Source organism: Cnephaeus nilssonii (genome assembly GCF_951640355.1).
Source record: "Cnephaeus nilssonii genome assembly, chromosome: X".
NCBI lineage: Eukaryota > Metazoa > Chordata > Mammalia > Chiroptera > Vespertilionidae > Cnephaeus > Cnephaeus nilssonii.
The window spans coordinates 88,890,746-88,914,916 of NC_137071.1; the positions used below are offsets into that span (position 1 = coordinate 88,890,746).

General features: G+C 43.5%; 1 protein-coding gene across 1 annotated transcript; it reads right to left on the reverse strand.

Annotated features, from left to right (window-relative positions):
- Window positions 1-3,899: 3,899 nt before the first annotated feature.
- GABRQ (gamma-aminobutyric acid type A receptor subunit theta) lies at window positions 3,900-20,293 on the reverse strand (the record flags this gene model as incomplete). The annotated part of the gene is made up of 9 exons (XM_079764582.1): window positions 3,900-4,676; window positions 5,430-5,683; window positions 7,007-7,159; window positions 7,738-7,875; window positions 8,406-8,488; window positions 10,368-10,588; window positions 11,902-11,969; window positions 18,028-18,116; window positions 20,145-20,293. The coding sequence occupies 9 exons, from the start codon at window positions 20,291-20,293 to the stop codon at window positions 3,900-3,902; spliced, it is 1,932 nt and encodes a 643-aa protein (XP_079620708.1).
- Between the last annotated feature and the right edge of the window lie 3,878 nt (window positions 20,294-24,171).

Consider the following 24,171-nt stretch of genomic DNA (forward strand, 5'->3'; position numbering starts at 1 on the left):
GTTCTACAAAAGCACCCCACAATGGCAGATGGAACAGGCGAGAATTTGGTAGAAAACATGTCCCACATAAACATAATAAAATGACAGAGGGTGTCTTTCCCATGGTAGTGATGGAGAGGGTATTTGAGGGGGAAAGTTAATATGATAGCCCATGTGAGGAAAAGAAAGGGAAAGTGGGTAGAGGATTAAGTGGGGGTTGCTCTATCCCAGACTTAGCAACACCTTTCCCTCTGCCAAAGATCAAAATTATCTATCGCCACAAGCGCTCTCTGGCTGGGGCTGAGAAAGGCTCCATGTGCCAAACCCCAGGAGTGTCCTACTAGGTGTTCTGCACTTCCAGAGTTACTTAGTGTGAGGTATGGAGTAGGAGGGGATATAGGCAGCCAGTTGGAGGAAGGTGTGCCTGTACCACTGGGGACAGCTAAGGATGGGGCTCAACAATGATGCTGAAGACAGAACACACATTGAACATGACAAGGGGCGATCTGGCAATTTTCACGCTAAAATGACCAAGTCCATGGCAAACTCACAAGGTTCAAGTTTCAAGTTTCTGAAAAGGTGTCATTGCCAGACCTCCACCTCACCTTGACACTTAGCCTCACACAGTGTGAGTTGCAGTACAGTTCAACACATTGCAGCACATTAGGGCAATATATTCTTTTTAAGATATACTATTACATCTAGCTATGTGGATCTATAGATATTTACAACTGGACTCTCTACTCTTCTTCTGTGCTTTGAAGTTTTCCTGTGCATTGCTGCCAGATACACTTTAAACCCCATTTTTGTCCCCACTGATCTCGTCTCTTTCACTAGTATGACCTCACCCTAAATGAACTGCTTGTCTCCCATAGGGCTCAAAGGCCTTCCAGGAAACCCAAATCCAAGCCAACCAACCAATGTTTAAGTCTTTCTGTAGCCATGATGGTAGCTTCACATGTGGGGTCATTGCACCCCCTCCAGCCTGGATCTCTCTGTGAGGGGTGTCCAAAAATAAAGAAGCAATCTTAGACTTTCCAGGGGCAACTTTCTTGTTTTTAATTGTCTTACAAGATGTGTGTGTGTGTGTGTGTGTGTGTGTGTGTGCGCGCATACAAGTGTAAACACGTGATTGTGACTGTGTGTTTGTGGCTGTGTGTTTGTGTATGTCTCTGTGTGTACTAGTATATGTATATACTGCTGAGGGTGAGTGACCAACATGTGCATCATGTGTGTGTGACTGTGTAGATCTCTGTGGGTGTGTATGTGTAGAAGGCTATATTTATATGCTATATATATAGAAAAGAAGAGGGTAGGTGACAAAATGGGTTGATCCTGGCAGGCTGTCCCTGGGACCTTTTGTACTTCTCTTCTTGGTCAGCCTTCTCACCCGTCTAACTATCTCTTTCCCTAGAGGGGGTGGAAAGAGGAAGTTCCAAATCCAAGGCTGAAGTTCAACAACCACCATCCATCCCAGGGTGGCTACTAAAGCATTCCTGCCTCTGAATGGACCCACCACCACAGTCCATGGCTGCAGCCATCTCCCAGGTACCTTTGGTTCTCTGCATCCAGCTGTTAGTAGCCAATTCCCGGGTTCATTTCCTCACATCACCAAACTGCTTGCTTGGGGCTTACTCCAAGCTCAGGCTTACAAGGTGGTTGAAATAAAAGGATGAGTTATCAAGGCTATATACAACCATCTCTATAGTTCTTTATATCATATTTCTGTTCTCAATGCATCTTCAAGGCATTCCAAACATGTCCTTCCAGGACAAAACAAAATGCTCTGCACTCCCAACTTATCCCATGATTGAGCAATTCCTGCCTCAAGGCACTAAATTATCACTTCCTAAGACTCTAGAACTACATTCACTTCTGTGTCTTCTATCCAGGAGATAGCACAAATGGGTGGAGGGAGAAGGTGAGGAGCCACTCCCTGAAACAGGAATTGGAAAGAAGAAGTTAATCAGCCTGGCCAAATAGACACCTCCCCCTTCATGTGGGAAAAGGCCAAAGGAATTCTGTTGATTCTAGAAGAGCCACCAACAAGAAATACATATGCTTTCGGGTGTATTTCCTTTCACACCCATTCAAATCAGATAAATAAGCATAAGTATGCACACATGCACTTAGACCTACACGCAAAATATACCCATGTGTGTACACACAAACACACACATACATAAATCACAAATTTACACACTCTTTCATAGGGGTACACACACACACACATATATGTATCCACACGTTGTTATATATATATTCTTAGAGATTTACACTGATATACATATAGCTATACAGCTTTTCAAATAGTTGTATGTGCACATAGAACTACCTTGATGCACACACACACACACACACACACACACCCTGGTATACACAGAAACAAACACAGAAACACAGTTAAAAGGGGAGGTGGCTGAGGGATTGCAGGGGAGGCTGCCTAGGAAGGAAGGAGGACCATATGCTGAGTGCTTTGCAAATCTTGTTCCTCCATGGCCTCAATCAATGAGTTGGAGTTGTTTGGCACATTGGAACACAAACTAATTTCTACTTCCCTTAGAAGCCCCAGTGAGTGGGCATATTCCATGTGTACACACTGGTCACCAGCCTCTTCCTGCAGAAATGCTCCAGGTGCTATAGAATGAGGTCTGGTGCCTAGCAGAACCTAATGGAGCACCCCCTTTTGTAAAGTGGAGGGGAGAAAAAGGGAGTGCCTCAGTTGAAAGAGTTAAGAGGACAAGAAGGAAGAGCAAGTGGTGTGGCTTTACCACTTACTGGCTGCATGTTCACAAGCTCCATTTTCCCCCCTCGGAACATTGGGACAATGTGTTTTGCTTTCTCTGGCTCACAGGGCTCCTGTGAGGGTCTGACGATATGATGGTTCAGTGAGCTCATTAACACTACACTGGACAAATAGAAAGGATTAGTATAGAGATTCACAACAGTTGTTCATCTGCTATTCTAGATCAGATGGTGAAGTAGCAGGTCAGAACTTTTCTAACCCTAATCTTCATTCACCAAGTACTTGTTCTATGACTAGTGTTCAAATCAGCATCTGACCTAGACACATGTACTAAGTCCTTATTGTCAATCATTCTGGAGCAGAGATATAGATAAAAGAAGTTCCAACCCCTCCAAAGATGCCAGTTCAATTTGGGTAATCTCTAACTTGACATTACTCAGCACCTCACAAGCTCCTGCTGGAAACATGCTCTCTCACCCTAACATCTCACTCAGCACCCCTAACTACCCACCCACATTCCACTCTCAATCCTGTGCTACAACAACATACTCAAAATAAAACAGAAAAATAGTGCGAAAAAGGCACTTTCAAAAGTCCTCAGTTTTCCTAGAGCCAGTCTACTACACTTCCAAGCCATAGCTAGCCCATTCCCCTGTGCATCCTAGCCCAACCAAGCTTGACTTTCTCCCATAAAACCCTAAGCAACAGGTGAGCAAGGACCATAATCATGAGGAAAAAACAAAGCATAAGAAAAAAAGTAATGAAAAAGAAAATTAAACACTTTAGGGAGACAGAAAAGTGCCCAGAAATGTTTGTGCACAGGGATCAGCTTCTTTCTCTGTCCCTCAAGCTGGCTCCTCTCTGTCCTCTAAACATTTTCAGGGGCTTTTCTGTACTTATTAGATATTAGAAATATTTGAAAAGGTGGCAGTCTTCCAGTAGAAAAGTAAAATCAATTAGGATTGTCCTCTCTTTCTCAATCCCTTTCCTTCCAGCCAGAACACGTTATTACCAACTACTCACCACCTCATGTTTATAAAGAGAAAGGTAGAACTGATTTGACTGCCCAAATAACCAAAATTAAATGAACAAAGAAAAGAAGGCAAAATGGAACCAAAAGAAACTGTGAAAGGAGCACAACACAGTGTCCCTGCTACTCTGAGGCACTATGGTACTAAAAGCCATGGTATGGCCAGTAAATAATGTTGAACACCACAAAGGCAAGAGGGAACATGATCCGGCACCACTTATCAATCGTAGGAATGTAGTCAGGGTCAAAGATCTCAGAGCAAAACCTTTCCCTGCAGGAGTACCCAGGGCTTGGGGGGCAACTATCATCAGATTCTGAACTACTGTCCTCATCTTCATCAAAGCCCATGAAATTGTCATCATCATGGCTCCAGGTAGTGTCAGCATCACATTGCAGTTGGTTCTCGGCGTCAGGGTAGTCTTGTTGAATGTTGATGTCACCAGGCAAGTGAAGGAACTCCTCACGGCATCTATGCATGTTATCAGGCTCACAGCTTGCTTCTTGCACACACCTCTGGCCATGGACAAGCAGATGCTTTCTATTGGGGCCATAGCCATGGTTGTCATCCAAGCTGTAGCTCTCTTCAGGGTCTGCTGGGTCACAGAAGGTCTCAGCATGGCAATGGGCCTCACCAGGATTGTAGATTTTTGTAGGAATAACACTGCCATCAGTCTCAAAACCATTAAAGTGAGAGTCACAGCGGTGCAGTGTCTGCTCTGAGGTGGAGGAGAGATCATTCAGGCTTTCTTCAGTGGCCAGCCAAGACTGGAGTGAGAGTGAAGACAGTGAGCTGAGGCTTTCTGAGGTGGCCAGTGGGACCCGCTCTGAGATGAAGGGCAAAGAGTCAAGACTTTCTGGGCTTGCTGAGTGGGCCTGCACTGGTCTAGAGAGAGGAAAGCCACTTTCGTCTTTGATGTCAAACTGGTCATCTTTTGAGGAAACAGTGGATAGACTCATAAAGTCAGCAGATTCACATCCTACATGAATAACCACTTTCGGGGAGGGAGGAGCACTTGTGATCTGTTCGACTGACAGAATCTCCTCTTCCTGGCTTCTCTGGCACACACGGGGCTGAGGAACAGGACCAAGAGGCTGTTAGCATGTAAAGGAAGTCCCTGGTGGCTGCCAGATCTGTGTAACTCTGAGGCAGCTGCTCCCTCTGGAGTGCTGTGTGGTGAACAGAGGCAAGGCCTCCTTAAGCAGTTAAGATTTGGCTCCCTGTGAAGGAAGGGGTGGTGCTAGACATTAATGTACCACCAGCAGCAAAAGCCTCAGCATGGCTTTGGGAGTCAGAAAAGCAAAAGAAGGAAGGGTAGGCCAGCCTCTCTGTTGTCTGTTTTTTCCCTTTCGACCTCCCTATGCTCCCTTTTGCTCTGACTCTATCGCATGCCCTTGGAAGCATGCTAAGTGGACTGGATTTGAAGACCAAAGGTCTGGGGAAATCTAGCTCTGCCACTTACAAGCCTTGTGACTTTGGACAATGACTTAACCTATAGAGGAGTGATAATAAATTTTTCTACTTCTTTGTTATCTGGTGTGTGTGTGTGTGTGTGTGTGTGTGTGTGTGTGTGTGTGTGTTTTAAAGGAATTACTAAGAAATGTGAAAGGGTCAAGTGCTAAGCTTAGGCTAAAGAGGTACTCAGGAAAAGCTTATTATCAGTCAAAATGTCAAACCTGCTGCTCTGATTCCTCCTGGTAGCGATAGTGGTCCATGATTCTTCGGGCTCTGCTGTGTTGCCTATAACGGCGCCGAGTTCCTACTCGGCTGTAGAAAAGATAGTTGATGTAGACATATTCCAGCAAGGACAGGAACACGAAGAAGAAGCAGACAACCATATAGATGTCAATAGCCTTGATACAAGAAAATTCGGGGAGTTTTTCCCGCAGGTGTGAATTGATGGTGTTCAGGATGAACATTGAAGTCAGACCTATAAACAACATGGCATAGGTGGCTGAAGTTCTTGGCAAGCCATTGGACTCACATAGTATAGGAAGAGAGCAAAGACAATTTCTGGGGTGGGGAGGGTTCTCAGCAAAAAAAGGCCTTCAGCTCTCTAAGCCTAGGGCCTTTGCTCTTTTTTTCCTGCTCCTCATCTTTATACTGAGCCTGTGCTTCAATGGTTCAGTGACTTCCCATTGCTCTTAGGATCAAGTAAAAATTTTCTAGCTATGATTTCACAGTGATTTACATCTCCAGCCCCATTTTACCCTATAGAGTGGCCCTTATCCTTTGCCTTCTAGTCCATATGCTTTTCTTTAGTTCCCCAATACTAAATGATATCACATCCCTAGAAGGTTTTGTGAGCCATAAAATATTACAGCAATATGAAGTTTTAGGGTAGCATGTGTTCCTAAAGAAGGAGTCTAAGGAGTCTGCCTCAAAGATGGTGAAGGAGAAACCAGACCTGGATCTAAGACACACTGCTTTCTTTGAGGTAAGACCAGATATACTTAGGAGTTGATTTCTTAGGCTCCTCCTTGTTACTGCTAAAAAACCTTTGATGCTCCCCATTGCTTAGCCATGAAATTCCAACTGCTTAAACTACATTTTAAGGTCTTTCCAAGTCAAACCAAGCTTTCTTTCTGTTACTCTTTCCCAGCTGCTGCCCCAGCTGCTTCACTTTATGATTTAGCCCCCTTTTAGGGCCCCTGGGCCTTTAATCAATTTATTTCCTCTTTTCAGGGAATGGCAAGTCTTGTGTCTCTGTCTCCTACAAGTCTTGAAAACCCAATTCATGCAACAGTTTCTTGGGGAAGTTTTAGCTAAAAACAAAACAAGCAAGCAAGCAAGCAAACAACAACAACAGCAACAACAACAACAACGAAACTGGGTCATTTCCTCCTCTGGATTCCAGTGGTATTTGTCTTGGTCTTCCACTAGATACTCATTGAGGGCAGCTCATTTAATAGTCCTCTGCTGCCTAGCAGGGCATTTTGATATGTTGCTTAATCAATGTGCGTTGTATTGCATTTCTGACCTACATTTATGACTTGTCCATTCATCTACTATATATCCAGAAAATAATGAATTCTGGTACTTTGGACCCAACACATGAAGATCCCAGCCCTGATATTTTTCACACCTGTTGGTCTCTCTGCTGGGGATTAGCTAAGTACCTGTACAAATGCTTGCTGGGTAGGTCCTATCTTGTTTCCTTGCCTGTGCAGTCACACACTGTTCCTAGTACTCTTCCCTTATTCTCAGCTTTTTTCCTCTCTGGGATTGGGGGGAGAGGGAGGACAGGACCTACCGATTGTCACCCTGGCTACAGAAGATTCATAGTTCATCCAAAACGTCACCCAAGAGGCAATAGTGGTGATGATAGTAGGCCAATAGACTTGCACAAGGTAGTTGATAATTTTCCTCTGGATCAGGAATCTCAGTATAAGTCGCACATAGGAACCTGGCAAGAAGACATACTGGTATCAGGGTGGCAGGGCTAAGGGGATTTTCACGGTGAAATACAGGATGAAGGATTGGAAATCAGTGGGCAGTTCAATTTCTAATACTATAGCCTAGGTTGTCTGCCAAACAGACCACATTTGCCGCCTTAAGGACAGTGACAATGGCATGTGTCCCATATGGCATAGCAAATCTGCTTTCTCCTTCTTTCTTTCTCCCTTCCTCCATTTCAACTGAAGTTTAAAAATTGGAGAGACATGACATGTTTTAAAGCTGCAAACAGATGGAGGGTGAAAGGATGGCCCTGAGAGGAGGCCTGCTTTTATCAACATAAGCATGAATCCTTTATACCTGTGGAGTGAGTGTTAAACTTGGCCAAGTGCTTCCACACCCATTTCCTTATTTGCAGAGAGTAAGCCACAGGGACTTTATGAAGGGTGTTTTTGGAAGGTTCCAGAATCAGAAAAAAATAGTAAAGGAGGCCGTGCAGAGTGTAGAGGTCCAAGGCAGAGGTCCTCAGGAGTTTACCAGGGTACCAAAGAAACAAGAGATAGGAGACAAGGAAGCAGTCAGACCCACCTGTGTAGAAAATCTCCTCTTTTCTAGTTATTATCTTTCCCAGGAGGGTGAACTGAGGGATTTGTAGCTTTTCAGTCCCCTGGATGGCATTCTCATCACCTTCCCAGTATAACATGATGTCTTCAACTGTGTAACCATCTGGGAAACAGAGAGTAACAGTAACAGAGTTATTCAATCTCAGAAAGCAGGGAAAGGCAGATTTCACACTAGAACATTCTGTGGAATCAAAGGATGGTTGGAACCTGCACTTAGGGGGTTCCTTTGTGTTTTGCTGAATCTGAGTATTTGGGAGGGGGCACTTGGAAAGGGGACTCTCAGTTTGGAGGGTTTTGTTTTTTTGTTTTTGCCAGGAAGGAAAGCACAGCAATGTGTTCCCACCCACTAGCTGGTGCATAATTTCCCAATAGCATGGTACAATTTTCCCATGGGACTATTTACACCCTAAACTACACCTTCTCCCAGATGCCATGCCTGTCTGTCTATCTATCTATCTATCTATCTATCTATCTATCTATCTATCTAATTATCTATCTATCTATCTATCTATGAACAGAGACAGGGAGGGGGGAAGGGAGATATGCCATTCCTCTCACTATCGAGTCTGTCTTTAGTTTCCTGATGGCCACAACCACAGGTAGGGAAGAAGGGGCCATGGGAGATAGACGTACAGCTCTCCACCTCCAGCTTGCAGATTTGCTTGTCCAAAGGGTATTTCTGAAGATTCATAGAACAAGCTGCTGTGGTAGTGAGTCTGCAAAGGAAAAGCAAAAGGAAAGGAAAAGTGAGTCTAGCCCAGGCAAGCTGAGAACATTGAAGGGGTGGGGAGGGGCGATATCCCAAGGACTGACCTGTCCAACACCTTCCTGTACTTCCTACACTAGAGCTGAGCCCTCCCTCCCTCTCTACTTTTTTCCTTCCTTCCTTCCTTCCTTCCTTCCTTCCTTCCTTCCTTCCTTCCTTCCTTCCTTCCTTCTTTCCTTCCTTCCTTCCTTCCTTCCTTCCTTCCTTCCTTCCTTCCTTCCTTCCTGAAGGTAAGATGAGGTACAATTATGTAAGGAGGAGAGAGACATTGTATATGACAAAGAAACCAAGAGATCTGGCAGGACTTGAACTAATAATACATGTGTGGCATGTCAGGACACCTCAGGATGTCAGAAGAAGAAGGGCCCTTGAGGAAACTGAATGCAGAGACAGAAAAAGGACTTCCTTGCTGAAGAAACAGCAAGACTCCCAAGAGGAAACTGCTGCACTGAAACAGCTAAAGCTCCACATCTGCTGTGCAGTGCTCACATGAAGTCCTCAGGTATAGATGTGAACAGTGGCCCAGACTCATCTTTGGCCATGGAAGCTGTTCCCACCCCACCGTTCTCTCATCTTTGTGTATCTGACTTTGAGGATACTGTGAACTAGCAAAATGTCAGTGGATATAAATGGGTAGGAGGGATTAACATATCTGAGGTGGGCCATAAAGTGTTGGGCAGAGGCTTCAAGTAGCCTTGTGTTGGGTCCGTGAGAGGAATCTGAGGAGGAATCTTGGAGAAGCTGGGGAAATGAGAGAAGTGACCAGTGCGAACAGGATAGTTTTAAAAAGCTCTGTGCTATCTCAGCTGGGGGGCTCTGCTCCAGCCCTTATCCTACCATTCCCAGCTGCTAACCCCAGCCTAGTTCCTTTCAACTTTTGAAGTGATTTCTATTTTGCACAGTGGGTAGGTTGTGTGTGTGTGTGTGTGTGTGTGTGTGTGTGTGTGTGTGTGTGTCCCTTCTATGAATCTTCCATGCAGTACTAATCAGCTGAAATCCCCTTTAAATGAAACAAGTGTGATCAGTGTCTTGTTCCATGCAAACTTTGTTATTCTCTGACTCCAGCACCTTGTTCCATGGGACAGTGGATGGGCAAATAAGAGGGAAACAAGTGACAGAGCAGTAGTACCCTAGAGAAAGAGAGACCCAGAGATAGAGCTGAACCCTGGCAGCTACCTCTTGGGGAAATTTTCTGAGCTAAATTTATCTCTTATGCTTAAGTGATGGTTTGTAAGAGATGACACTGTGAGGAGAGCTTTGGTGGATGTCTGCAATGCTATATATGGACCAGTGAGGAGTTCTAGCATGCACACATTCTGTGCATGCAAAGCCACAGACAACAAAGCCATACTGCATACCTCTGGGTCTCTATATGATACAAATATGACCAATGGCACAGCTCAGCCCCCTCCCTTAATGCATATACTTCAGAATTTATATGATCTCCCTCCCTCACTCCATGGGAGAGAAAATACACAAAGATAAATAACAGAATGTCTACAATGCTAAGGCAGAGGGATAGATCTTCCAGTGAGAATCAAGGAGGATTTATTGACAAAGAAGGCATTTGAGTTAGCAACTGAATGATGGCCAAGATTTGGACTCATGGAAAGGGCCACTCCAGACAGAAGCAACAGCAGAAGCCAAGGTGTGGAGACAGGACAGCCAAGATGTCTGTGGAAAATTGGGTAGGATGAATGAGGGGGCAGTGCAAGACAGGTTTGAAGAGCAACGGGATCCTCTGTGTGTCCCTTAGAGTGCATTCATGGGATACTCAGTGGGAATTATGAAGCCTGCCAGGAGGCTCCCCTGGCCCCTGGGGAACTCACCGGATGCCATAATGCACCGTTCCATCTGGGTGAAGCTGAAACATACGATTTTCCACACTCATGTCATGCACGAAGGTATCCTTGCTATTTAGAAAGTAGCAGTCGGGAACCCACAACTTGTCAGCCATCCGATAGTCCAGAGTCAGGTTTAAGTTGGTCTCACAGTATGCTAGACGTGGATCTTTCCAGGTTTGATGAAAAAACATCGTGACCTTAGAGTCCTGGGGAAAGAAAGGTAAATCTCAATTGTGAGCGAGGGTGTCCAACTTTTCATTCTCAGAGAGTGTGTGTATGTATGCAGGTGTAAGAAATACATTATAACTATTGATGAGTAATGAAACATATGTAAGAATGTTAAATGTTAAGAATAATAAAATGAACCCTGGGGAATTAAAATCCAGGTTAAGAAATAGAACATTATCAATAATTTTCAAGTTTCAATGTATCTCTTCCAGAACATATTTCCTACATGTCTCAGCAGTAACCATTTAAATCTTAGATTTAAATGACAATAATTCCCTTGTTTTATGTTAAAGTTTTATTATCTATGTATATATTTCTAGAAAACATATTGCTTAGCTGGGCCTATTTGAAGATTTTTTTCCAAAGGGAATCAAACTGTATGAATTCATAATCTTCTTTCACTCAACATTATATTTGTGATATTTATTCAGGTTGCTGTGTGTAATTAAAATTTGCTCACTTGCATCACTTACATATTAGATATTTCTTTATATGAATATACTATGTATATTATTGTGTGAACACACCATTCATGCCAAAATCACAATGAAATAAGAATTATAAAGTGAAAGTTCTATGTCACACCCCCTCTAAGAACAGATGAGAGTTTCTAATGCTCCTGCCTTGCCAACATTGGTATTGTCTGACTTTTGATTTTTGTAAATCTGGTAGACATGTAATAAGGTCTCATTGTGGTCTTATTTTGCATTTCACTGATTAACAATAAATTTCTTCACTTTTGTGAAGAAAACTAAATAGCAAATAAGTGAAGTTCCTGTTCAAATTTTCTGATCATTTTTTTTGTTCTTAGTATTCTTTTTATTAGTCCACAGGAATTATGCATATTTTGTATCAGTCCTTCGTGTTGCAAATATCTTAGTCCACTCTAATTTATCATTTCACACTTTTTAAACTGGTTTTGTTTTGTGTTTTTTGTTTGTTCAAAACAGAAATTCCAAAAGTTTTGGCTAAGCATAATTTTTATATAATTGAAGTTAGCAGTGTTTATTTTTATGGTTTGTTTTTTATGTGTTTTTTTTAAGTCCTTATCTACCATAAAGGTGTAAACACAGTATCCTATATTATCTTTTAGAAACTTCATAAGCCTTTTAGGTCTAGAATTCATCTGGATTTATTTATTTTTTTATTCCAAGTGGTTGTAGTTTCTAAAACCTACTGTTTCTCCATATAAGCTATGTTGCGGGTCAGCACAACTGGAGTTGGCATATGATCTTGCCCATTGTTCCATGTACTTTGTCCCCAGTCTTATGGCTGGAGTTGACATACTTACCATAGTTATTTCTGAGATGTGTTCGATATTGGAGACATACATAGATATTCCCACAGGCACAGGGTCACCTGCAATATAGGAAGACGATATTACATGTAGGGTAAGATAAAGGGTAAGAGTCTGAACTCAGGAGCCAGACTGCCTAGTTTTTAACCCCATTTTGACACTTACTAGCTGTGAGACCTTGAATAAGTTACCTAACCTCTTTGAGCCTTAGTTTCCTCATGGGTAAAATGAAGATCATTTAAGCACCGATCTCATAGTTAATGCAGGGCAAGAACTTAGAGCAGGGCCTGGCCCCTATTACACTAAAAAAGAAGAAATTAGGGCATAATAAAGAGAAAATAAGTTGGTGAAGCACTCTTCTTTTAAATGTTTTCCTGATAAAAACTAAGGAGCAGTAAGCCCAAAACCAAGAGCTAAGATTTTTGGTGTGTATGATATTTCTATGAGTGCATGTGGGTGTGTCCATGTGTGAGGGAATGTGTGGCTTTGTGTGAATGAATGTGTGAGCTGTGCACATGAGTTTATGTGAGCATACTCACAGGGATGAGTAAATATGTGAGTGTGTTCATGTGCAGGTGAATGTGTCAGTGTGTACATAAGTGTATGTGAGCATGCCTGTGTGTGAGAGAATGCATGAGCATGATTGTGTGCTTCAGCGTGTGGTGTGAGCACATATACATGCATGTAGGCATGTTGTATGGGAGTGAATCTATGAGTGGGTTCATGTGCAAATGAATATTTGTGTGTGAATGAGTGAATGTGTTACTATGTGTGAGTATTATGTGAATTTGTTAACATATAAAGAAATGTGTGAGCATGGGTGTATTTGGGAACTTATCTGTGTGTGCGTGTGTGTGAATGTGTGTATGTGAGTATATCCATGTATATGAGTGAATCTGTGTGTATTCATATGCGTGAATGCATGAACATATTTGTGTTTGCATACACTTTATGTGAGTAAATATGTAAGTACATGCAATCATGTAGGCATGTTGATGTGTGGAAGTGAATGTGTGAATGTGTTCATGTGCAAGTGAATACATGAACATCTTTGCATTTGTGAGTTTGTCTGTACATGAATTTGTATTTTCATGTATGTGAGCATCTTTGTCTGTGAGTGACTGTGTGACCATGTACATATGTGAGTAAATGTGAACATGTTTACATGTATGAATATTTCAATATTATTTAAATGTTTTTGAGGGACTGAATGTGTGAGCATTTCCATAAGTATCAGTGTATTCATGTGAGTGTATTAATGTGGATGTGTGAGTGAAGCTATGCAAGCCAATAAATGTAAGAGCACATTTCTGAGTGAATGAATGTGTGACCATTTGCATTTAATTGAGTGTACTGTGTGGGAGTGAATATGGGGTTGTCTGTGTGAGACTGTTCACATATTAGTATATTTGTCAGCATGTCCATGTGTGAGTGAATACATGGTCATGTTTGTGTGTGTAAAGTCTTTACATGAGTGTATGTGGATATGTTTGTGTGTTGAGTCAATCTGTCGGTTCACATGCATGAGTATGTTCATGCATGAGTCTGTGTTAGTATGTTAAGTGCATATAGGAGGGAATGTATAAATCTGTGCTTTTATGAGCATTTTTGCATGAGTGACTCTATGTATGTGAGTGAATATTTGTGGATGTAAGTGAACTTATGAGTGTGTGATTGTATGTGTCTGTGTGAGGGAATATGTGAACATGTGTGTGACCTTGTTCAGATGCAAGAAATAACTGCAATAAGTTATCATACTTATATACTCACATTCACCATATACACTGAATGGCCAGATTATTATTCTCTTTGAACCCATAATAATCTGGCCACTCAGTATATATATATATATATATATATATATATATATATATATATATATTATTATTATTATTATTAGAGGCCCGGTTCATGAATTTGTGCAGGGGTGGGGTCAAGCCAGCCTGGCCAGGGGGAGGGGACATGGGCAGTTGGCCGGCCTGCCTGCTGGTCGAACTCCTGGTCAAGGGGACAATTTGCATATTAGCCTTTTATTATATAGGATATACACTGAGTGGCCAGATAGTTATGCATTCAGAGATCATTATAATCTGGCCACTCAGTGTATATGTGAGTATATAAGTGTGAGTGTATGTAAGCATATTTATGTATTGAGTGAATGTGTGAGCATGTCTGTGAGTGTAATTAAGTGTGAGTCTACGTGAGTGTGGTTGTGTGTGAGTAAACATGTGGTCATGCTGATGTGCAAGTGAGTTCATGAGAAAATTCATATGTGTTAGTATATCACTGTGCAGGTATCAGTGAATTGTGAGTATGTTAATATGTGCATTTGTGCATGCTGATGTCTATATGTATTATTGAGTGATGTCTGTGATGTATTAATGAGTGATGTCTATAATGCTGATGTCTATATGTATTAATGTGTAAGGATGTTTGTGTGAGTTGGTAAATATGTGGACATGTTTGTGTGTGTGAATGAGTGTGCTCATGTGTGAATGAATACATGAGTCTGTTTGTTTGTATGTGTGTTAATGTGGGAGTATGTGTATGTGAGTGAATGCATCATTTCATGTGTGTGAATGTTTAAGTATGTATGTGAGTGAATTTGTGAGTGTGGATGTGATCATGTTTGTGTGTGCATGTTTAGCTGTGTTCATGCACATATGTGAATGTCTGAGCATGTGCATGTGAGTGTATGTCAGTATGCATATACATGTGAGTAAATTCATCAGTGTATTGAAGAGTGTGTATGTTAATGTGTGTGTGTGTATGTGTATGTGTGTGATTGAATGTGTGAGTGTGTTTCTGCCTCCTGGCTTTCTTTTTCAGACCTAGGTCTGAGTGCTGCCCACTCAAATGTGATCAGGAATGTGAAAATATATACTAAATTATAAGGTATTGTGAAAAAATGCATTTTTATTGTTTCCTCGTTGGCTCAAAGCTGCCTTCACCAAGCCTCACAGCTAAGTCATTATTCTATGTGTATTACATCACAATGCTGCTATGGAAACATGTATGACACCTGCAATTCAGCCTGTTGGTTTCATTGCAGGCTGACTACCCAGAAGGTCAGCTGCTAAGGGGGAAATGTGTTATTCCTATCCCAGTTCTTCAAAAAGCAAAGTGCTACTGGGAATCAGCATATGAATGTCATCTGAGAAGTAAATGGGCCTCTGTGTGAGGTCATAGCCCAGGTCTAGCATTCAGGTTTATTGTGAATAATCCCCAGCAAAGTGCTCTGTAGTGACAGGGGTTTCTAGAAATGAAGTTCTTTATGACAGGCTTTCAGGTTCCCCACATTCCTCCAGAGGATGGATGCTGTGTTAGGTAAGTATTAAGCCCCAGAGAGGCCAGGCAGCCATCCCCTCACCACCTCACTGCACTGTCAGACTTCTTATCCTAGACCAGTCAGTGCCACTCAGGCAACTCTATCTCCTATAGAGCATAACGATGTTCAAGGGCTCCCAGTTAAAGGGGCAAGTGAGAGCTGAAATATAGTCACCAGGTCATGTGTTCTGGCTCAGGGATATAGCCTGGAGGAAGGGGATCTGAGACGTATTTATATTTTATCCACCTAGAGGGGACACCTTATGTGCTAGCAGTGGTCAAGATGAGAGCTAATGTATCCCACATCCCTAAAAGCATAAGAAAATGGGAATAAGAAGTTTCCAGATAAGGTGTCTAAGTGTTCTCTCTGGGGTGATGGCCTCAGCCCCATATCCCATTGCTGTCACTCCTGATGGGCTCAGGAAGGCAGGAAAAGTGGAAGGGGTAACCACTTCCTTCCCTCTGGGAAACTGTGTTACCTCACCTCTTCTTCCTCTCTAGAATCCATCAGAATACCAGAGGAAGACAAATAAATAAAGGAATGATGATGATGTCCCATTCATTCCTTCACTCTACACCTATGTCATACCAGGTGCTGGGCTAGACAAAGTCCTCAGGGGCTTGCCTTTGGAAACACTGTGGAGTCCACTTCTCTTGCACAGAAGGAAGCAGCTTTGCTAATTTTCCCTGGCTCCTCCTCCTTCTCTTCATCCCCGTCCTCTTCTTCTCAAAGATATAATAAGGCTTCCATCTGAACCTGACCCAGTTAGGTGTAGCCTCTGCATTCGGGTTGTGTTTGTGTGTGCCTGGAGGTGGGTGGGGCTTGAAATTCCACTTCACTTCAGACACAAAGGAGAATTTGACTCTGTCTAGTAGGAGGCTTTACAGAGAGCCCTGGTTCCCTCAACCTTGAATCCCCTAGCTCATATATCCCATTGATTGCTTTCCCTCACAATACAACAGCCCCAGACTTAAAGCTTATACTGTCTCTTATCTAAATGTTAGAAGGTCCAGTGTTGTTCTAGCCCTCCTACCTTCATATACTGTTTGGCCAAATAAAGAACCCATCTTTCTCATATGCCCCAGTCTGCATATTCATAAAGCTTATGAGGAGTTTGTCAAGATGCTAGGCATCAGGTGTAAACAAATGCAAATTAGCTCAAAATATGGATATATTGTGAACCAGCCACATCTGACAATCCTCAGAGGTTGGTCTTTGCCCTACTCCTTACCCCTAGCCCTGGGTACCTACAGAGATGGTATCTTGAAACATTTCCATATACTGAAATGGATGTTGGTCAGCCTTTGCTGAGAAACAAGAGAATGAGGAAAAGAGAAAACATAATAGCTACTCCCTTGACACCCACCCACTGGTGCTTGGTGCAACTGATCAAAAACCTGTGTCATGAAATGGGATGCTGGCTGTGCCCTAACACCTGAATTCCTATATTGAAAAGAGCTTGCCTTCTGCCCTCTTTACTCCTTCTTCCCAGTCCCAGTGCACACTCACCTTGGATCCTGGAGCTGCACATTCTGCCTTCATGGAAGGAGCACACAGCAAAGGGGACACGAGTGAAATGTCCCGCCTCCAAGCTTATCCCAGGGAGACCACCTTGGTTTTCAATGTGCCTCAGCAGGTAAATCACAGCCTTTCACCCATCTCCCCCAAAAGGTGTACTACAAAGGAAATTCCCCACAGTTGTAAGCCCCTTAGAGTGGAGGCATTGTGTATTCAGAGGACCTTTCTCTATTCATATGTACAAATGTTAACCATTAGCACTCATTAACCCTTTAGAATGGGGGTCTACTACCACCTGCAGGAAGTGGAGTGCTTTCTCTGACTTAGTCATTCACTCTTTTTTTTTTTTTTTTTGCTTCTTTTCTGTTCCTTTGAGCAGAAATGTGACTAATCTCTATTTAATGCACAGTTCCTTTTGTTTGTCCTTGGTCTAGGTTTCCTGGGTGTTCCTTGGGCTAGAGGATGCTACTCCTATTCTGTGGGTTGCCTGTCCCTTATAAATTCTGTGACCCAGACCATTTGTCTTTTATAAGGGGGGGGGGGGCGGTTATGTAGCGATATAAAGATAAACTGATATATTTGCTTCCTGGAGGTTCAAGCATCAGTTTATTTGTCATTTCTCATCTCTGTGCTTGAGGTCTGAGTGCTGAAGTACAGACTTTCGATTTTATTTGTCAGTTAAATAAAGCCATCAAAAGTTCCTGAGGTGATCAGGTTGGATTTATAAAGATCACGCCGCCTGGAGTGTGTTGAATAAAATGAACTTAGTGGGAACTAAAGGTTTACGGAAGACCCGGTGGGTAGGTGAAGTAGACAACACAGAGGAGACCATGCCCTTAATTTTGAACTAGCTGAATAGGGTGAGTGTCCAGGGTGCCCAGAATGTATATTCAAGTAGAAGAATATGTTACTCTGCATAGATGGGACAGAAAATTCTAACCTGAGAAGCATGACACTTGTGTTGTTTGGCATACCCATTTCTGGGGTTAGCACTTTTCCAAGCACACCAGGAAGTGCTCTTCAGGCTTTCTCTGTGTAAAGGAGTATGGAGGTAAGGCAGAAGGCTTCTTGCAGAGAAGTGGGGGAAATACCAGGGGTAGAGCCAAAAGGCCTGGAGGTTGGAGGCCTGGTGGTGTTCACTGCAGGTCTCTGAAGGGGAGAGGCAGAAGTATTGAGCCAGGGGAGTGCCACTGGTCTGCTTATTGACTAGGGGTGGCTTGTTGTATCTCAGCTTTGTTCCACTTAACATACGTCTGTGTCTGGACGTATCTTACCTCCAAAATGTGGTCTCAGACGGGCATCATATCCTGACAGCACCCTGTCCAAAATCTTGCGAACCACACCTTCATTTGCACAATTTTTGCTAAAACAGAAAAGTCATTATTAAATGATACATTGCTTCTCAGAGAACAAACACCAAAGAGCACGCCAGGTGTCAGCTTTCCAGGGCCTTCCCTTCTCCTGCACACATGCAGACATGTACAGTCATACATGTATGCGTCTCTTCCTGCTCTCCTCCCACCCTACGGTGAGTCAGCCAGAAGTGCAGCAGTGACGCAGACTCCTCTTTCCTCCTCCCCCTCCAAAGCTTTTATCCAGAGGGTGGAGCACACAAATTGGATCCTGGTTACTAGGCAGGTTTAGGGGTGGGAAGGGGGAGGCTATAGGGGATGTGGAGAGGGGATGGAGCGGACAGTTGGGAGCCTCAGAAAAATGCATTGCTTCAATCCCTAAGGAACCTCACCTTACCATTAGCCTGAATACAGCTTTCCGGGTTGGTGGGAACATTTACAGAGACACCTAATTGCCCCAGGAAAGTCATCTTCTACCCTCAGTGCCCTCCTGAGCTGATCCAACCAGTTTATATTTTCCAGCCCAGTCACATTGCCCCTACCTGGGCATTTTGTTGTCACGTCTATGTGAACCTTCTTTTTTGTACACCTGTTCTTAATACTTGGCATATGGCATATGACACAGAGAGAGCCTGGCTCATATAGCAGAGATTTATGACCCTCACCCAACCAAAACATTTCCGATCCTCGAGGCTCAAGGCTGTCCTTAAAAAGCAATAACTTGTATTCTGGGAGCAGGCATCTCTCTGGCTAAGTATGTGCTTCCAGCTTAGATGTGTCTTGGGTGAGTGTATATATAAGTAGACCCAGCTCAGCCCCGCAAAGCCGATCTTTCCAGAAATCTCTGATGATGCGCTCACCCAATTCATCTAGATCTTCAGTGGGTCTCTTTCTCCCAAAAGGAGCTTGTGAATTAAGACAGGCTCTGGCTATCACTATGACTCTTAGAATCTTTGACGCAATGACCAGGGAATGTCAGCCCCTGTACATTTCAATGTGTGTGTGTGTGTGTGTGTGTGTGTGTGTGTGTGTGTGTGTGTTGGGTTGAGGTTTAAACCATTGCAGAGCTGTCTGCTGGAACCTTGCTCAACTACCCCCCCTTTTTTTGATGACATGTTCATTTCTAGTTTGCCATTAAAATTATTTCCAATCATCTTTAATGACAAAATTTCATTACATATCATTCCAAAGTGTGCACATAAATTACTCCTAAATTACAGTAATGCATTCCCACCTGTTTAGGACTGCACATTACCCATATGCCAGCACTCAGGTTCCCTGGCCAACACAAATAGACATTTCTATGTGATCTACACATAAAGGTTGACTGTTCAATATCTCTTCAAAAATTTGCAGACCCAAACAAACTTAAAATCAAACACAGAAAAAAAAAACCTGAATCTTCAAATATTTTCATAGGATTACGTACAAAAGTACACCTCTCTTAGACCACCTGGTTATAGGGTTATATAGTCACCGATCACACTATCTGGGCTCCTGTGAAGTTGAGTCATTAATTTCTACCTGCGGCATCAGAAAAGGTCCTCACCGCTCAACATGCACACGCAAGAACACACACGCATGCGCCTCAGGGAACAGACTAAAATGCACACTCAAACAGGTGTCTCCACTGCGTATGCTTTGAGAATTGCCCATCACCCTGTACCACCACCTCCACACCAATCCCACAGATGTGAAAAGATGTGACTGGGGAAAACTGCCCATGGTCTTAGTCCCTGGGGATGGCTGGCAGACCCTGGGGTAAGGGCATCTTCTCCACACCTTCGGGGATGCAATTTGGGCATACAGGGCTCTGTCAGGCGCCAAAGTAACAGGTGGGTTCCAGCACAGGACTATATTTTCAACAGGTCGCCTCCACTCCCACTCAACTTCCCTCAGGGAACCCGCAGGCAGGGCCTGAGTGCCAGGGCTCCCTGACCCCGGGTCTAAGCCTCCCCCAGCTCACTCTGTCCAAATGGCATGAGGTTCCCCGCCCTACTCTGTGGCTGCCCTGCCCGCCCTGGTGGCAACTGGCTTACCAATTGAAGACGTTCTGGACGACTTCAGGCATGGTCGAAGAGAGCTCGAAGTAGAATTTCGGGAGGGAAGTGGTGTTGTTGCCCTCTGAGAGCCATGTCCTGATGAGTAGCAGGAGCACAGCGGCTCGCAGCATCCCTCTAATGCCCATGGCCGCAGCGCTCTGGGGGCCAGAGAGCGCTTGAGAGAGCCCACTGCCACTGGGACAGGGACCGGGTAGGGACAGTGCAGAGCGGGAGGTTGCTCGGGGGTCTCTAGGAGACAGTAGCTAATGTATGGGAAGCAGAGAGGGCGGGAGGAGCAGCCCCCGCAGCTCTGCGGCACGCATCACCCCTTGGATGCTCCTGGCAGCTGTGACGGTGCGCTGCTGCAGCCGCTTCAGGCTGCGACTGGGCACCCAGCTGGAAGCTTGACTGGCTCCACCCACTGCTACCACGGCAGCACCCGCTGAACCAATCCTGCAAGTACCAGTTGCCGCACAAAAAGGCGGGAGCTCTTGTCTCCACCCAGAATCTGCGCTCTACTGGGTATCCCCCTCCCCCTGCCTTCCTTTTCAGGCCTCTGCAGAGGTTCCCAAGCTAGCCTGAGACAGACAGGGGCGGGGCCTGCGGGGAAGGGGGAGGGGAGCCACCTGCTAGAGGGCTAGGCGCTGATCTGTTGCTAGGGAGATTGGCTTGGTCCTGCTTTTCCTCTTTGCAAAATGTAAAATATGTGTTTCTCTTGAAAAAGCGTGTGCTCAAGAGGTTTTGTGTGTGTGTGTGTGTGTGTGCGCGCGCGCGCGCGTGTGTGGTGATCAGGAGGTATCTGACTGCTGCTCATTACCAAACCCCTGGCTCTCCATTAACCCCACGTGCCTTGCCTCTGGGTTTTATGGCACCGCTGTGGCCATAGCAGGAGTGCCTCTTCATAAGTATGGAAATTGGGCTCCTGGGGACTGAGAGTTTCTTGAAGGCTTTAGTTTCCCAGAGTATTCTTGACTCCAAGTTTGGGTCCCTGGGACAAAACGCAGGGAATTGGAAGGGTTTACCAACTGGGATCATCCTGAGTTGTGACTCTGTCCCCTAGCCAGGGCATGCAGAGTTGAAGTGAGGGTCTAAGGCTGACACCATTGAAGGGGAGTGTTTCAGATGTTCAAGGGAATTAGACCCTGGAGAGCAGTCCATGCCAACGCTCCTAAATTCTGGCCCTATTATGTGGAAAAGCCTGGAACTTTGACTAGAGGGCTCTTATTTTTTCCACTACCTCAAATATTGTCCTATGAAACAGAAGGATCTCAAAGAATGAGGAAAATTCTCCACCCAATCCCCTCTGTTCTTCCCATCTCAAATCTAGGACAAAACAAGTTCAAAAAGAGGTTCCTCACAGCCCATGGGCCAGAAGGACAATCAAGAAATAGACCTCAGTCATGCTCAGCAGTGTTGAACCTCCTAAGGCATGCCATTGGGAAGTATTGCAATGAAAATAAATTTCAAGTCCACTCTTGGTTAATTAGAACATTCACACAGAAATGCAGCCCGCTTCCCCTTTCTGTTAGCATTTGAAGAAGTGAATTGGGATTGCTTGTGCCCAGCAGAGCTTCAGTTGCCTAGTTGGCTGAGGTTCCCTGAGGTAAGGGTTTAACTCTATTTCTGCTTTCTTAACCATTTTAGAATCAAACTTTAAAAGTCTTGCAGTTCTCTGCCTTCTTTTCAAGAACAGACCAGCCTCATATCTTCCTTTCCCTCACTTTCCCCTGCTATTGCAGCAAATTTTCTCCTTCCCAGGGGTGCAGAAATAAAAAAAAGGATGGTGGGACCTATCTGTCACTTACTGTCATATACAGGAGTGGATCAATCGAACCTACTCCTACTGCTATTCTGTCCCCATTGTCCCTGGTCACACAAACATGGTTGTAGAGAGAATCCTATGCCATTCCAGGTCATTTTGTCCAAATATATGGATTGTAATATGAGAAACTGAGGCCCAGATAAGAAAAAGGGATTAAACACATACAAAATGGTCACAGAAGCATAGAGGCCCAAACTAGAATCCTGTTTGCAGGTTTGCCTGTTTCCAGAAGGTTGTTTCCTGTGATTGAGCTTTGACTGGAAGTTCAGGCAACCGCCAGCAGGTGGGAGTAGATTTATTTAGATGTAGGATATTCCCAGCAACCTGGAATTAAATTCCAAGGGCAGTGGGTCCCTCATTTGTCAGGGTAAACAAGCCTGAAGCTTTAAGTTATAATTTTTGGGTGACCTTGTGACTATGGAGAGTGTAAAAACGTTGATGATGATAATGAATTCACTTCCAGACCTTACATCCCAGAAGGCCCTCACACGAAAAAGAGTCTGAAAAGCAATAAAAAAATTACCAAAATGTACTTGTTGAACTTTTGTCTGGTTAATCTATTAGAAGATCCATAAATATACATATTGAATGGACTCAAGCCTGAACATGGGATCATGTTATAGGAGAAAGAACATTGACCTGAAGTTAGTCTATTTGTGTTCTGAACCAAGGTCTACCTCATGACAGTGAATGTTCCCGTTTGACTAGAGTGTAGGGTAAATTTAGAGTTAGACAAGAGGTAAGAGGCAAGAGATTAGGCAGAACCTGGCCTAGTGAGCACCACACACAAAATACTCAATAAATAAATAAAGCAAGGAAGATAGTTTTGTAGTTAATTGTCCAAACTAAGGAATTTGATCCTTATTTTAGAGTCACCATAAGCTTTGAAGTGTTTGTGCAGGGGAATGACTTAATCAGAGTGTTGCCTTGTAAAAATCCCTGGCTACTTTGGAAAGGAGGAACTGGAAGTGAGATTGAGGACAATGAGAGCAGTTAGGAGGTATCTTATACCTCTGCTTCTGGTAATGGCAGCCTAGGTGATTTGGACTGACTGTCCCAGTGAGTTCAGGTAAATAAACTGGATGAAATATAGGAAGAAGTTATCTTCATAGAAAGCTAAAACTAATGAGTCTAATCTATAGATTCAACGAAGTCCCTATAAAAATTCCAAACGTGTCTTTTTAAAACTAGAACAAATAATCCTAAAATTCATACAGAACCACAAAAGGTCCCCCAAATAGCCAAAGCAATCCTGAGAAGAAAGGACAAAGCTGGAGGCATCACAATTCTGGATTTTAAACTTTTTAATAAAATTATAATAATTAAAATAGTACAGTGCTGAGTAAAATGAGACACACAGACACATGGAACAGAATTGAGAGCCTAGGATAAAGGCCAAGCATATACAGTCAACTAATATTTGAGAAGGGAGCCAATAAGACTCAGTGGGGAAAGGATCATTTCTTCAATAAATGGTGTTGGGACCCTGGCAAGTGTGGCTTGGTTGGTTGGAACATCACCCAATACACCAAGAGGTGGCAAGTTCAATTCCTAATAGGGTCACGTGCGGGAGGCAGCCAAATTGATGTTGCACTCTCACATTAATATCTCTCTCTCTCTCTCTCTCTCTCTCTCTCTCTCTCTCTCTCTCTCCCTCCCTCCCTCCCTTTCTCCCTTCCTCTCTCTCAAGGTCAAAAAGGAAGGAAGGAAGGAAGGAAGGAAGGAAGGGAGGAAGGAAGGAAGGAAGGGAGGGAGGGAGGGAGAGAAAGAAAATTTTAAAACAAAAATACAGTAAATGGTGTTGGGAAAACAGGATAACCACATGCAGAAAATGAAATTGGACCCCATCATAGAATACATAGAGAAAAAGCTTCTTGACATTGGTCTTGGCAACTATTTTTTATATGACACCAAAATTATAAGTAACAAAATAAAAATGGGACTATATCAAACTAAAAAGCTTCTGCACAGCAAAAGAAACAATCAGAAAAATGAAAAGGCAACCACAGAATGGGAGAAAATATTTGCAAACCACACATCTCATAAGGGGTTAAGATCTAAAATATATAAGGAACCCATACAATTCAATAGTGAAAACACCAACAATCTGATTTTAAAATGGGCAGAGGCACTGAATAGATAGTTTACCAAAGAAGACATACAAATGGACAACAGGTACATCACTAATCATTAGGAAAATGC